General features: G+C 39.6%; 1 protein-coding gene across 6 annotated transcripts in view; it reads right to left on the bottom strand.

The window, feature by feature from the left end:
* COL13A1 (collagen type XIII alpha 1 chain) overlaps positions 1-15,596 on the bottom strand; it is a 211,839-nt gene that overhangs the window by 95,491 nt on the left and 100,752 nt on the right. For all 6 annotated transcript variants that reach the window (XM_042458083.1, XM_042458084.1, XM_042458085.1 and 3 more), the window contains exons 8-10: positions 8,988-9,023; positions 4,954-4,980; positions 3,480-3,506 (exon numbers count right to left, since the gene is read on the bottom strand). In XM_042458083.1, the coding sequence (XP_042314017.1) occupies positions 3,480-3,506; positions 4,954-4,980; positions 8,988-9,023 (90 nt within the window). The remainder of the gene's footprint in view (positions 1-3,479; positions 3,507-4,953; positions 4,981-8,987; positions 9,024-15,596) is intronic.

Below are 15,596 nucleotides of genomic sequence, written 5' to 3'. Positions count from 1 at the left end.
CCTTATAAAGTGTTAAATGTTATAGGCATAGACTGTGGGAAATCTCCCATTTTTCTGTGATGATGGTGACATACATGAAGATTAGCAAAAACTGGCTCCGACCCCAACATGAGAGACCCTTGTCATGGACCTCCAGTATTGACCTGAACATCTGCTAAACATGGTATAGGCAGCAAACATACTAAAGGTAATTTCAACATTAATCTCTCCCCAGTTATAACATCATCATGAGAAAGAACATTTCCACACGTGAGATAAATAAGACTAGAATGCCCCCTGGATTTTGCAGAGCAGAAGGAAGAATTTCCATGATAAGATAGTGGGTGAGTGACAAGTATGAAATCCAGTGAAGTAGAGGTCTGATTGTTTTGCCATCAGTTTAGGACTTGTCCATCCCTCAACTCAGTTTGGAAAGGTAAGCGGCAATTCAGAAGCTGCAAAATGGGCACATGGCAAAATGACCAACTCAAGTCCAACTGAAATGAGCTACTAGTGTGATAACACCAAGAACTACCATATGAAATAAACTTTTAAAAAAGCAGCCTAAAAACAGCAATAAAACGTTCAAGGTGCAATTTTAATCATGTGGTTATGATCCTAAATGCAGGCTGATTTTTTTAAAAGAAAGAATTCAGCATTCTCTTAAAAAGAGAAGGTAGAGGTGATCTGATACATTTCCCTAGGGAAGTGATTATAAAGGTGAACATTTTGTAGTGATAACATGCGGTACCTTGTTTGATGCCAGATGGGAAGGAACTATCTAAGAAATGTGTAGAAATGTCAGTGGGAGAACCACATAATGGTTTTTAAAACCTAACATTTGGAAAAGTTACAATTTAGATCAAGCTTGCAGAGGGATCCTTGAAGGTGTCAGCTGAAAAGGGAAAATTTCCATGCTTTGAAAAACCTCTCTTGCTTGACCTCATCCATTCTGATATTTAGAATGCGCTGGAAAGACTGTCCCACTGCTGAGTCCCACCAGCCTAACATTGACCATGGGCAGCTCAGTAAACTGTTCCTGGAACTTGCTCAGAGCTGCAAAAACATCTGAGTTTTCCAGCCACTTGCCCAGCCTACAACATATGGCTGAAGTGTTGGATTTGCCCTAGTATCACAAGTTATAGATGCCTAGCCATATTTGAGATTAAAAGAAAAACGGGCAATCAGTTTATCTGATACAGAAAACATGCCACATTTAAAAACAACACCACCACCAGTGTCTAAGCTAACAAAAATATAGTGAAAATGTACTACATTAAAAGAGTAAGAGGAAGCAGAGTGACAATTACTTTGAACAGTGGGCTTAAATGAGAGTTCTCTTTGTGCCAAGTCAAGCAGACGTCTGCCAGACCACACTCCTGTAGTATTTGATAGATTGTTGAGTAGGATTATTTCATTAATTCAGAGAGGAAGAGAAGTACACACTATATCCTGTGGTTCACTTTGTTTCAGATGCAGGGTAAGACTCTGGCTTCACTGAAAGCAAAGGCATGGCTCTAAAAGAGCCAGTAATCTAACCACACACTGAAATGAGATACTTTGCTAGAAGAAGCCAAGACACACAGGGTGGCAGCAAAATTAACAAGGTGGAGAGAATTTATGGACCTGCGATTAAGTATGTGAAAGTGTGTCCAGTTACAAGCAAGATAGGTTAAATGTTGGGTATTACTAGCTGTGCTTTCCAAGTTACTGACTTGAATAATTTTGTGAACAGTTGATTTTCAGAACTTCATGGGTTCTCTGACAAATATTTCTGGTCAAAACATAAATAAATCTGGAGAATGAAAATAGGATATGCTAACACAACTTCTCATTTCTCCATCCCATTCGTCTGATATATATTTCCCAGCCTTACTCTTCTGGATTGAAAATTCACAGTTTTCCATTAAGTGCATGTTAATTCCATAAGACCATTTTCATTTTACTTGTAGAGAGAGGAAAAAATGCCTAAATTAACAGGATGCACAAAGTATTTTTAGATTCTGATGATCAAAATCCACTGAATAGGCTTAATGGTTTTTCCATGAAAATGTACTTCTAAGCCCAATTGTAAAATCATTCATCTGCTACCCAAACATGCTTACTGGGTAGTTCCATGTGAATTCACATTAATCTTAAGATGTAGTTTACAAGAGAAGTACTGAGTGCAGAGTTCAAAGAAAAGGTGGCATGTGATCATTTCTTTATGTTCCCAAATTTCATCTTCTTGTGTCAGAACAAGATCAAGATGAAGACATGGACGAAGAGGTGTTGAGCTTACATTTGGCAGTGAAACAATCAACAAACCATTTCAGTGTAAATTTCATATTTGCCATTCACCCAGGAGCTCTCAGTTCTTATCTAGATATGAATTCCACTGAAGAGATTACTATAACAGTGTACTGATTTTAGCATAACACACTGTTATTGATCTAGATTGTCCAAGTGTGACTTAATACCCAAACAAATTAGCAAACTAACCATAACAAGAAATACTACATATAAAATACAGCCAGTGCAAACTAAAGGTTCCTTACTCAAGAAGGCAACTAAAGTCATGGTGTCTGGCACCAATGAAATTAATGGGACTATGTGTAGGTTCAATAACTGACTGCCTTGGTTTTCTCTGTCTAATGACGGTAACAATGAAGTAATAATGTGAATGTCTGAATGAAGCTGGCAAGCATTTCAGATTCTCTATGCTGTGCCAGTACTTTGTTATTGTTGTTGTTGTTTTAAAAAGTAGCAAGATTTTTGTAGTTGTCTTTACAGGACAAGGCATTAAAACATGACATTCTTCATTCACAGTTGGAAATTGCACACCCTACTCACCCACTTTAGGATCTTTCTACCACATTCTGTGGCATGCACTACTCAAATGGAAGTGTTAAGTTGTCTTGACTACTGAAGCTGATATTTCTAGTTTTCCCTATACCTGAACACCACAAACAATTGGAATCTGGAAGAAGATCTGTCAGTCTAGCCCTGTTGCAGCCACTTTACTGAATCTGGTTTATTGATAAAAATCTAGTGGAGTTCTCTCATGACTCTAAATACTTCAGTGATGTTGTGGGCTAAGAATGGGGATCTGTGGCCCAGTCAAAATGTTTAGATTGCATCTCTCACAATCCTTCACCATTGGCTGCACTGGCTAAAGTGGCTGAATGGGAGTTGCTGGTCAAAAACTTCCAGAGAGGCACAAAATTGCCCTCTGCCATATGAAGGATGGCTTGCATGTACAAAACACTCCTGTGCAATGGTGTCACCATACTTCACTGGGCAAGATGTAGACAACAGTTTCAAAGAAGATGGATACCTCTCAGATTTACAATTTCACCATCAGAAATCTAATTCATCCTGCCTTTCCAACATGCTCAGCAGAGAAAGGGAGGGGATATCTATTCCAGGCAGGACATCCAAAAATCCCCCCATCTGTGCCCTTTCATTAGGTTGAAAGCATTCAAATTCAAGCATATCACATAGATACAAAATCCAGTTACCATCTCCCCTTTCTGTCCAAGTTGCCCCTGAAATACAAAGGAAGAAATGTTTCAGGCACAGCCATTTTAGGTCTGAGGACAAAGAACCATTTCCCCACATTCTTCAAACTAGATTTCCTCATTGTTGTTCACTGCCCTTGACTCACCTTTGATTTAGGAGATTATCAGTCAGGGGGAAAAGGGGGAAGAAAAAGGCAAAATTGCATGATCGCACATTAGATTTTCAGAGGAGAAAATGACAACCAGCAATTAAACAGGAACAACTATTCATGGGACATCCTGTGAATAGCCTTGTCAAATACCATGATTGAAGTGCAATTGTCAGGGTGCAAAAGGCAACCACACTTCATTCACGATATTGGGAAAGCAATCTGGGCATTCTGAAGGGGCAGCATCGGCTGGGATCTTTCCCTTTAGAAGCAGCTGAGGGCAGCTGCCGGAGCTATTTAACAGTTAAAGGGCTTCTAATAGCATCAGCCAAAGAATTCTTCCATTTAGAAGGTGCTGCGAGTAGCAGCCAGGGCTATTTAAAATTTAAAGGGCTGCAGGAAGCAGCCTGGGAAATCGAAAATGGAAATGGTGCATGCACAGAATGATCAATTACAATATAACATCGAATCAATCACAGATATGTGCGGAAATCAATTGCACAATTCTAGGGGTTTTGACTTGTGTCTTCACATGACAGTGCAACTGTATGAAAACATTGAGCTCTATAGTGTATTTGTTCCTTTTTCTTTTCACTACTGCGATTATTGCTGAATTGGACCTGCTGTGATAATCTCCTTACAGCGAGCCCATGAGGGAGACTCATTACACCCTTATAAAGTGTTGTCACAGTATCACAGAGGAAGCATAATTGAAGGGGGATATTTTTGTCAACTCTTATCAAAGACAAAATTTGTGCTGTTCTGTACACTTTTATTATTTCATTTAAACTGTCAGATATACACGACTATAAGTTGACCTCATGTTCAAGTTGATAGCTGGTTTTGGAGAAGTCAAGAGGAAAACATAGGAGCATGTAACAAAGAATCTGGAGGATTAAGAAAAGGAAAATGATGCCCAAGAACTCACAAAATTCCAGCAGGCATAACTGTATGTGCTCACACTAAAGGCTGAATGGAGGAGATAGTAGATAGGGGTCAGTGCTTGCATGGCAGATTATATTCTTGGCTCTCACCAGGGGATGGTTCCTTTTTTAAATAAGAGTTAAAGTATATTACCTACATTTACATGTGGTTAAGTCAACTCAGGTTTTGTGGGTCAATGTTTTGACTAAATTTACTAGATTTATACATGAGTATATACAGTAATTATCTAGAAACAGACATTTAAACAGTCTTATAGGGAAAGAAAACACACTGGATCAAAACCAGTGGAGAGTGAGATACCCTTTTCTGCTCAGACCATGGGCTGCTGGTAATCAAGAAGAAAATTGAAAGAGAAGGAAAAGAATCAACTTTTCACTTACTGGTTTGCCATCTAAACCAATTGGGCCCTGAAAAGAAAGGGGAGAATGATGTGAGCAATGGACTTAAAACAAGTAAGTAAAATGTGCTTGTGGTTCATCTATGTAGCCCATAACTTTGAATACTAAATCTTGGAAAAGTTTTCTGCGGCTGTGTTGGCTGAGTATTCTGGGAACTGTAATCCCCAAAAGCAATTTTTCCAAGTTCAGAGTTTTGGACAAGAGAAGAGGAAAGAACATTACAAGCTTTGTTGTGATTATATAAGTTACTATAGCACTTAGAGAAATAAAATCTTACAGTAAAATCATATGCATGCTGAACTCGGAAGTCCCACTACATCTAATGGCCTGAACATGAATATGGCTGCAGCCTTTGAGAACTGTACAATATTTTACAATGTGTGACAATTTACTACGTATTTGATTCCAGATTTATATTTTAGCTTTCAGGTAATAAAGTTGTTCTAGTACTGTTGTTTGTGCTGCAGTTCATTACCACTAAATGGTACTAGGAGTAGAATCCTTGCAACAAATTGTGACATGAATGAATCAACTCTGTGTACTTCACCATGGTGGAATACTAAAAGAGTATTCAACCCTTTTTATATGAATGAGCACTGAAAAGGTTTTAAGCAAGAAGCATGGGCACCCAGACTTATGAGGCTGCCTATTTCCAGGATATGAGGGTGGCACCAAGATGTGGGGTCTTTGGGTCTCTGGTTCTCTTCCTAGAGGTCTGTGTTCTGTTTTCCTAGACTTCTGGGAGTGTGGTCAATGAAAATGTAGCTTTCTTGCTAAAGTGATGGGCTCTCACTAGCAGACATACGTTTTACTCAGGCCTCCTTTGGGAATATTTAACCAACTCCCAAACATGCCTCTAACATTCAGTGGAGTTTGTTTTCCCACCTTCCTGCCCTTTAAAGGCCTCTTGGGGCACCAACATTTGCACTGATGGTCCATTAATGACTTTTGCTCATATGATGTTTCTGCTTAATTTGTCATAACTCTGGTGATGTTATATAGGTCTGGATCCAGTTTGGGGGACATAAGAGCTGTGTGCCCTCGGATCCCCTTAGAAATTCTTAGTGGTGCTCGCTAATTCAGTCAGGATATGTATGTTAGAAAAGAAGATATTGTTCTGAATATAAAATAAGATAGTGTTGTTCTGAATAGCCAAGTTCCTTTGACCTTTCTTTACAGGACAGAATCAGTAACAAAGCATCATTTGCATAGTAAAGTCTATCAAAAAGCCTTCATGATAAATCAAGCACACTCCATGAGATCTATAATACCATACATTCATTAATTGTTCTATAATAAGGTCCTGCAATAAGAACAATGAATAGTTATAAATGAGTGGGAATCCAGTATCATAATTATCATTTATCATAATTATGCAGCTAGAGAAACTGCATTAAATTACCATTATTCCTATATTGTATCTCTGATATTTAAAGCTACAGGGCAGCCTATTTTTTTTTCCTGATGTAGACAATATCAAATTGTTTAGTCTCCAGAATTCTCCACCTGGCAAATGCTAATAAATAAATAAATAAATAAATAAATAACAAATAGGGTGGAGAGAATGCTAGGAATGATACCTGCATATCCCCCAGTCTTGGAACTGAGTTTAGTTGCAGACTTCTGTAGTTTAAAACATCTAGCCATTAAAGTGAAGCAAAGCAAAACAAAAACCTTCATGTCACTTTACCAGGGTCTGATTTTTTGGGGGGGAATGCCCATTTTTGTATTTTTTAAAAAATGGTTTAAAAATAATTCTAAAGTAATGGCAGCCTACATGGTGTAATGTGTTTAGTGTTGTACTAGGACTCCAGCAAACCAAAGTTCAAATCCCTGCTTAGCCACTAAAACCGACTGGAATTCTTTGGCCATGTCACACAGTCTCAGCCATATGGAAAGCCAATGGGAAATCTCCTCTGAATGAGTACCCCCCCCAAACTTCCCTGGGGGGGGGACTTGCTGACTGTTGCACTGATGGTTGCCTCAAAGGGCCACCAGTTTTTCATTAGGTTAGCTTCCTCTGGCCAGGCTTCCCTGGAATTTTCATAGGGTTGCAAATAAACACTGCCACTGAAGTGGAGGGCTTCACTCTAGTATGCCAGGGAGATATAAATTTAGAGAGTCTTTGCTCTGCATGACAATCCAGCTTTATCTTCCTTCCTAATCTTCCTTCCTTTGCTATTAATTCCAGTTTGAAACAATTGTTAATGTTACTACTAATGGTCCCTGTTATTCATTTTCAGTTATTTGCAATACTCTGTCACAACTCTGGCCAGTGTGGCACAAGGCAAAATCCAGTAGAAGGGGGAAAACTAGAGCTTGAACCCATCAGTCCCATGGGGTCACCACTAAGGGCAATCGGGGTGTATAGGGTAATACCAAGCTCTGGCGCAGCTCCTTCCTCACCCTCAAAGGACAGAGGTGGCTTCTCAGAGGCCATGTCCAGACGATTTCCTACTTTGGGTTAGGAGACTTGGATGTTAAAATGCACTTGGTCATTTGATTGCTAGATCAGAACACTAGAACTATGTTTCATATCAAGGCAACCTGTACAGCTGGGATTACACTGGAGTTGTGACAAATTTTCTTCCAAATCTCTGTGTGTGTATTTTGTGGTGGTATTAGCTCTCCCAGCACACAAGATCTTAGCTACTAGCCCAGCCAATTCTGCTAAGAAAACCCTACACCAGGGTTGCCATAAGTGGAAGTCAACTTGAAGGCACACATCAATAAAAAAAGTGTTAATAATGTGTGACCATTGAATAACAGTCCTTTTTGAAAGTAAGTGTACAGCTGAGTGCCTTCAAATTATTTCTGATTTATGGTGATTCTAAGGAGAACCTATCACGGGGTTTTCTGGGCAAGGTTTGTTCATAGCAGGTTTGCCTTTGACTTCCTCTGAGGCTGAGAGAGTGTCACTTGCCCAAGGTCACCTGGTTGGTTTCTATGGCTGAGTGGGGATTAGGATCCTGGTCTTCAGAACCATAGGAGTTTATTGCATGGCTTAAAAACCTGACTTACCCCTGCCACATTGAAATCTCTTTTGGGATGAAGTCGGGTATTATCATACACAAAATGCTGCTTATGCTGCCATCTGGCTGAATCCCGGCTTGCCTCTGGCTGGAAGCTGCATTCAGCCAGCCTCTTTTCAAAACTGGGAAGTTCCCAGCTTTGTAAATCAGCTAGCTGAGTGCAACTTCTAGCCAGAAGTTAGCCAGGATTCAGCTGAGTGGTAGCATCGGCAACGTTTTTTGTATAATACCTGACTTTATCCCAAAAGAGACTTCAATGCAGCAGGGGTAAGTCGGGGTTTTTAAGCCATGCGATAATAATAATAATATAATAATAATAAAATTTATTTATATCCCGCCTCTCTACAAAATGCAATCGAGGCAGCTTACAAGATAAAATATACAGTCCGAACCCTCAATCCACCCCCCCTTAAAATACAATTAAACAATGTAGAATTTAAATCATAAAACATATTTAAAAACTTCATAATCCAATGCTCAGATTCCTACACACTGACTCTCAAATGATGGTATGTAGCATTTAACAAATTACTCTTTTTACAGAGCAATGTTAGCATCTTAAATACCATTTCCTAGGTCTGAACGAAACAAAAGAAAGGAATGGGGATATCAGCAAACAACCAAAATATGGAGCCATTTGCTCATGTGGATAATGAACTTTTGCTTAAATCCAGCATAGGAAGGTTATAGCATTTGTCATTTACATGTTTTAAATGGTCAGATCTTGATGTTAACATAATATAGCACTTATTTTACTGAATAAACTATGAAGGTAGATTGCCTTACCATTTTTTTAAAAAATAAAGTCTTTATTTTGAAAACCATAAAACAAGAACTGCATGAAACAGCAAAATCTTTTCCATGACATAATCCTGAGACAGCCATTTTTAGAAAATATGCACTTAGAGGCATTTAATTTTGGTCATGCTGTAGACAGAAATATATCATTCATACATAACACTACATATTAAAAGTGCCACTTACCGGAAACCCAGGAAAACCTCTTGTTCCAGGCTGTCCCTGAATAGAATGAAGCGGAAAAAGAGATTAGAAGAAACAGATGAGGCAGCAAGACATGTGACTAAATCACTGCATCAGGCCTTACAACTGCCCACTATCCGTAATTTGCAAGATGAAAACAGTACACTTGTTTTACATGACCAGAGCAATTTCTTCCTGACTATACAAAACAAGCAATGCAAAATACTGTCACTTCTATGTTGTCTGTTAACACAATTCACTAAAATGTACTGAAATCAATCATTTCAAAGCGTAAATTTTTCCATCACCCCCAGAAGGTACATATTTTTATGCCTGGGCACAACAAATCTGTGTATTTTCCAGTAGTCATTAGTTCCCAGTATAATTTCTTCAAATATACATCCTCCCGTTACTTATGGTTGCTCTCCCTTTGCAGTTGCACTTACATTGTTCTGGAAACATTTCTATCAATGTGGTTCAGCTTTAGGACACATTGATAAAACACAGAAATAGCAGCCTTTCCAGGGCCTGACTGTCGCCTTTGTAGCTTGTAAACTTATTGTGAAACCACACCATGGGGGCAGAAGTAGGCTGACCATACGTAACATTTTAAATGGGGCTGTACCTTTTTTTTTTGCATACTATCAGACCATCCCATCATTACAGACTGGCTGGAGACTTGGCCACAAGTATCCTGTTAGTGACAGGAACCCACTTTATTCCAAATTATATCTACAGAATCCCTGCTGCTGCTTCCATTCTGCCTAAGTTTCTTTTACTACAACCCTTACCTGAAATCTTGTTTCACTTTGGAATTTAAATCAGCCAATTGGGATAACATACCCTTAAACATTTCGAAGATGAAAATGGGGACACATATGGCCGAGCAACCTGAGAATATGGTCAAGATGGCAAATGTTGTTAATGAACACAAGCCAGGAGATGTTGCAGCAGTTGCTTTGGTTTGGATAAGCTGGGAAGAGCAAAATTCTACCTCCTCCTCTCCCCCTCTGCTGAGTTAATTGAATGCAAATAACTTTTGCACTTTGAATTCAGTTTGCAACAGTTAAAGTAAGCTTAGGACAATGGGAGGAGAGAGAAACTAGGACATTTTAAATGCAGCTGAAAAGGGGGAATGACAGATGATGAACTGGAACTGTCCCTGGCAAATCAAAACTTGGTGGGTATGGAATAGACCTACAATGGGAGACAAGTGAGAGAAAACAACAACAGCATATGCAGGCACTTTTCTGAACTACACATCCATCGGGCTAAAGGAAGGCTCCCCAAAATCTCTATGATGGATTTCTGAACTCTACAGCTCAGCATAAAAATCTGAAAAGGGGCTGGTAAGTATGTTTGGTTGAATGCACTTATACAGTTCTGTAATCAGCAGTTTATGTTTATAGGAGCTTTGCAAGAACATTCGAGCAAATGAATTTTCAGAGCCCTTTCATATCTTTGTGCCAAATGTGTTAAGATCTAAAACGCAGCTGGGTACAAAGGGAGGGAGCAGTCTAAACAGTGCTTCTCTTCCAAATTCTTTCTAGTCAGCCATGCCACTCTCTCTGCCTCTCAGTTTTCCACATTTCTTCTCCAATTGGCTGTCAACAGCCTCTAGCTATTGTGCATGCCCAATCTCGACTGAGTTATTCTTGCCTTCTTGCCTTTTGTTTTTGTAATGCTTTTCCTATTCTGCAAATTTCTGTGTTTCCTTAGAAAAGCAGATACCTTATCTGTCATTCTCAGTGGCTCCAGATTCTGTCATCACTCACCATGTGAGTTTCCTTTGAGAGTGCAGTAGCAATGCTTTTTAAGTGCTGTACAAGGTCTCAGCTTGGAAATGGGCACTTTGTTACCAAACAGACCAATTTAATGATAATGCCCTGTAATTTGTGTACAAATCAAATTAGGGTAGGCACATGTCCTACATTACAGAAGAAAGTCTTCTGAAGGGCTCTCAGACCACAATCCTCCACTTGCAGGTGGCCTTTATTTGAAGTCCTGACTACTCCAATATGTAGTTTACAGGTAAAAAAAGCATAAGAAGGGAGAGCTGGTTTTTTTTTATCTTGACCTTCCACACTGAGCAGCTGGTTAGCAGATTGAGCAGTTCTTCTGCACTTGGAGGGGGCGGGGGCATCATGTACATTTTCTTTTTGGGTGAAGTTTAAGTGGCCGTCCTAAATGTGATACACAAAAATAAGTCAAATAGTGGAAACCAAAAAGAATGCATTTTTGTGGAGGACAGTTTGCCGTAATCTCAAATTTCTCTTCCTTTTTTCAACTATGCCCATTCAGTCTTGTTCCATATGAATGATGGGGAACAGAGAGGCCTATGCAACCTTGTAGAGGGGTTTCATTTTGAATCGCAGATACCTTTATAATGTATCTGAATCAATTATATGTGTGTGTTGCAACTTCAAGCTCACTCAGCAACTCTTTTAGTACAGTTTGCAGTGCCTGGAATCACATTATAGAAATTATTTACACAACCACACCACACAGTGTCTGAAAGCAAGGTATTTCATGCTTGCTTAATTAGATATATAGTACTCACAGGCTTACCATCCGTAGATTTAAGTATCTGCGGAGGGCAAGCCCTATTGTCACTAATGGTGGTGCATGCACACAACTATACTAGAAGCTGTGTGCATGTTGAACCGCCATTAGGGACAGCACTACTTTTTTCGTACCTGCAGGAGGGTCCGGAATGGCTCCCCCATGGATACGAGGGTCCAACAGTATATACAGAGTTCCTAAAATGATGGGTATCAGGATTATTATTATTATTATTATTATTATTAAACTTTATTTCTATAGCGCTGTAATTATACACAGCGCTGTACAAAGTCGGTAAAATTAGGAGTAAATAAAAGCCTGCCCAAGGCGTACATTCTAAGATAATAACAATTAAAAGAGGAATAGATAAAATTACCATATAGAAAGGAAAAAACAGATTAAAAACATCAAATATCAAATAAATCACATCACATCAAAGTATTTCCACTCTGCAGAATTAAAGCAGTGTAAATATATATCACAACCAGAATCAAAAGAGCTGATGTGGTACATCAGTTAAGTGATAAAAGTAGCCCTAGGACCTTCCATTACAGATATTTTCAAATTTTCTCAGGACAACAATTTTCATATTAGACCCATTCACATGAGCAGAGGATTCTGGGATATAATGTAGTGCAGCCATCCCATTCATATGATACATTTTGACAAACCTACTGAGATTCTTTGTTATCTCAATTTTAAGGGAGGTGAAGTTAGAATATATGGTATACTGTGCATTGCAGGACAAGCACTGTTTTGGGAATCTTGTCTGCTATAACAGGCATTTCATTGCGGAGAATCTAATGAGTGTCTAAAAAAGAAAAGAATTATTTTGTATACACTTCGCAAATGATTGCTGTAAGGAACATATTTCCTAATTAATATTACAAGAAAGTTTATAATAACATATAAAGAGTAAAATCTTAGAAATTTCTTGAAGAATGACTGTGCCGATAAAAACGTTTCATAATGGAGCCCTGGTGGCGCAGTGGGTAAATGCCTGTACTGCAGCCATTCACTCAAAACCACAAGGTTGCGAGTTCAAGACCAGCAAAAGGGCCCAAGCTCGACTCAGGCTTGCATCCTTCCGAGGTCACTAAAATGAGTACCCAGACTGTTGGGGGCAAATTAGCTTACTTGCTAATTAGCTTACTTGCTGTTCACCGCTATGATCTTTGGAATAGCGGTATATAAATAAAACAAATTATTATTATTATTATTATTATTATTATTATTATTATTATTATTATTATGCACCTAAACAGCATTTTAAAATGCTGGATGCTGGTGTGAATGGAAAAGGCTTGCTTTTAAACAGCACATAAAATGTTGCATCTAGTTTCATTTGCCTTGGTAAAATATACAAAATCACCTGGGGCTTTTGGCCAGAAGCCAAGGGGAAATGATGTGCCATAAAATCAATGGCCTGTCCATTCTGTAGCTTTCAAAAAGGTCAAGAGAGGAGAGGATCTTCCTAATAAATTTCTAGTTGTTTATCCTTTTTGAAGAACTATTCTAGTAGACCAGCAAGGGATAAGAAAAGAATAGAAGAGGTAACCCGGAAAGGGTGCAACCTGGCCTCGGATACCTTCATTATAAACTGTTAAGCTGCTCCTTCTTGGCTCTTTAAACTGTAGACAATAAAAGGCCAGAGCAAAAGTTCAGCTGCTAGAGATTCCAAGAAGCACTGAGCTTTCCCTTCCTCAATTGTTGTTTGTATCAAATTCTCAAGAATAGAACTCTCTGGGAACTGCCAAATTGTGGAGGAGAGTGTCTGTTTCTGCCATGCTCAGCACGATGCTTCACTCAAGCCAGCAAACCCAAGTAATGTCAAGCAGCTGAAGAACTGTGGATGTGCAAAGACTCACATCATCTTGCTTCCAAAAGACAGTCTGGAAACTATTTGTCATTTCACATCTGTCCAAAGCATGTTCTTATTCCAGTGTCCCCCTGCTTTTCTTTGCTATCAAGGTGCTCCTTAACGCTTATCACCAGGTCACCATTAAAGTAAATCATCTTTGCAATGGATTTGGAGATGGGGAAATGTGTTTCCCTCCACAGCACTGATGATTATGGCAGGCAACAATTCCTCTCAAGCATGATACGTGCCTTATTAAAGCAACAGCCCTGAAATTATTTGCTCTCAAGTAGTTCCACTCCTATAAAGCTTAGGAAACTGCTCTCAAGTGAGTGATCTCAAAGTAAAGACAGGGTATCTTTTCCTTTAAAAATCTGGCTCTCAAAAAATGGGATCACAAGAGGTTTGTGGGAGGAAAGTGCTGTTGCAGACTTCTATTATTTTATTTTCCAATCATAAGCTAAAATCTGTAGGTCTATCACACACTAGAGAACCAGAATGGTATAGCGGTCTGAGTGCTCAGCCATGAAACTCACTGGGTGACTTTGAGCAAGTCATACTCTCTCAGCCTCAGGGGAAGACAATAACAAATCTCCTCTGAACAAATCTTGCCAAGAAAATGTCATGATAGGCTTCCCTTAGGATTGCCATAAGTTGGAAACAACTTGAAGGCACACAACAACATCATACGCAAAGACATATTTACCTTCTTAAAACATTCAGTTCCCTGTTCTTCTTTTCTATCATAATGGCTGAGTGTGTGTATATTCTCTCCCTTAAAAACCAGGTGCAATAAGCCACAAGAGGTCCAAGCACCAGGGCTTGGAAGTAATGAATCATAAGTAGTGTAGTCAGCTGCAAGGACACCAAGAAATAAATAATAAGAACGAAAAATAAAACAAAAACTAGGGCACACGAAGTTACATTTCAAAAGTAATGTGGGAAAGGTCACAATTTGGTGGGCAACTTCCATCTATCCAGGGGCTGTGCATGTCCTCCAGCAGACCTAGGCTGGTTACATCTCTCTAACACAGGCCTCATCCACACTGATGATTTATATTGATTTGTATGGATTTCATGCCATCTGACATCATCTGGCCTGGAAGGGAGTGAAAAGGCAGGCCCAACTCCATCAGAGCTAGCCAGAGCAAGAAGAAAGGCCTTCCCTCCAGTACATCTTCCTTGGTCCAGGCCTCAGAGGGAGAGAAGAACCACCGGACTTGATCTCCTTCCCCACCACCATTCCCTTCTCCTTTTGTATCATGTCTTTTGAAATTGTAAGCCTGAGGGCAGGGAATGGTCTGAATAACTATCTGTAAGCCTTTAGGGCTGAAGAGTGGGGTAAAAATACCATAAGTAAATAAATAAATAAATAAATAAATTTATATAACATCATTTCATATTACTTCTTGAAGCTTCTTGACACATCTTGTCAGTTCTCCATCCAAACACTCTCCTTTTAAAAAAAATCAATAGATTTTTGCTTGTAATGTAGGTTGTGACATGGATGTGTGTTCAGCTGTCCCAGATGAGTTTCCAAATTGCTTTAATTCTTATAGTCACCCTCTATTTCTCCTCCAAGTGCCTCCTTCAAAAATTCTAGATATACAATGCTAAAATGGTGAACGGCAAGTGTTACTGTTTTGTGTTCTTCCTAGGAACAAGATCACCCCTCCTACCTATGCAAACATACACTGCCCTCCATGTTGACAGAGGGTGGAAATTTGGTGGTGGGTGATCTTGATTCCAAGAAATAAACATAGAGATAAACGTCTTTACATATTACCACATTAGCACTGTAATTGTACTTTAGCATTATAACTAGAATCTTAGGGGGGATACAGATGGGCAGAAAGGTGCAGTGAGATGTCTCCCCTTTCTGTCCCAGATGGAGGCTGCAGCAGACAAACGCTGCAGCCTCCGTGAGGCCTAAAAAGAACCCACTCCTGGTGGGTTCTTTTTGCACCGCATGCCAGGCGCCTTTGGTGCCACCATGTGCAACGATGATGTCTGTGCAGCATGGCGCTGTTTGGGCGCTGTGCTGTGCAGACATCGGCACTGCAACGCCCCATATGGACAGGCATACACAATCATGGTGACTGTGTGCCGATTGTAGGGCTGGGCACGTGCGGATGCCCAGCCCTGCAAAACCCTTATTTCGCCCCAGACCAGCGCAAAGCACCAATCTGTAC

This window comes from Sceloporus undulatus, chromosome 3 (genome assembly GCF_019175285.1).
Source record: "Sceloporus undulatus isolate JIND9_A2432 ecotype Alabama chromosome 3, SceUnd_v1.1, whole genome shotgun sequence".
Taxonomy (NCBI): Eukaryota; Metazoa; Chordata; class Lepidosauria; order Squamata; family Phrynosomatidae; genus Sceloporus; species Sceloporus undulatus.
This window is presented reverse-complemented; position numbering and strand designations above follow the sequence as displayed.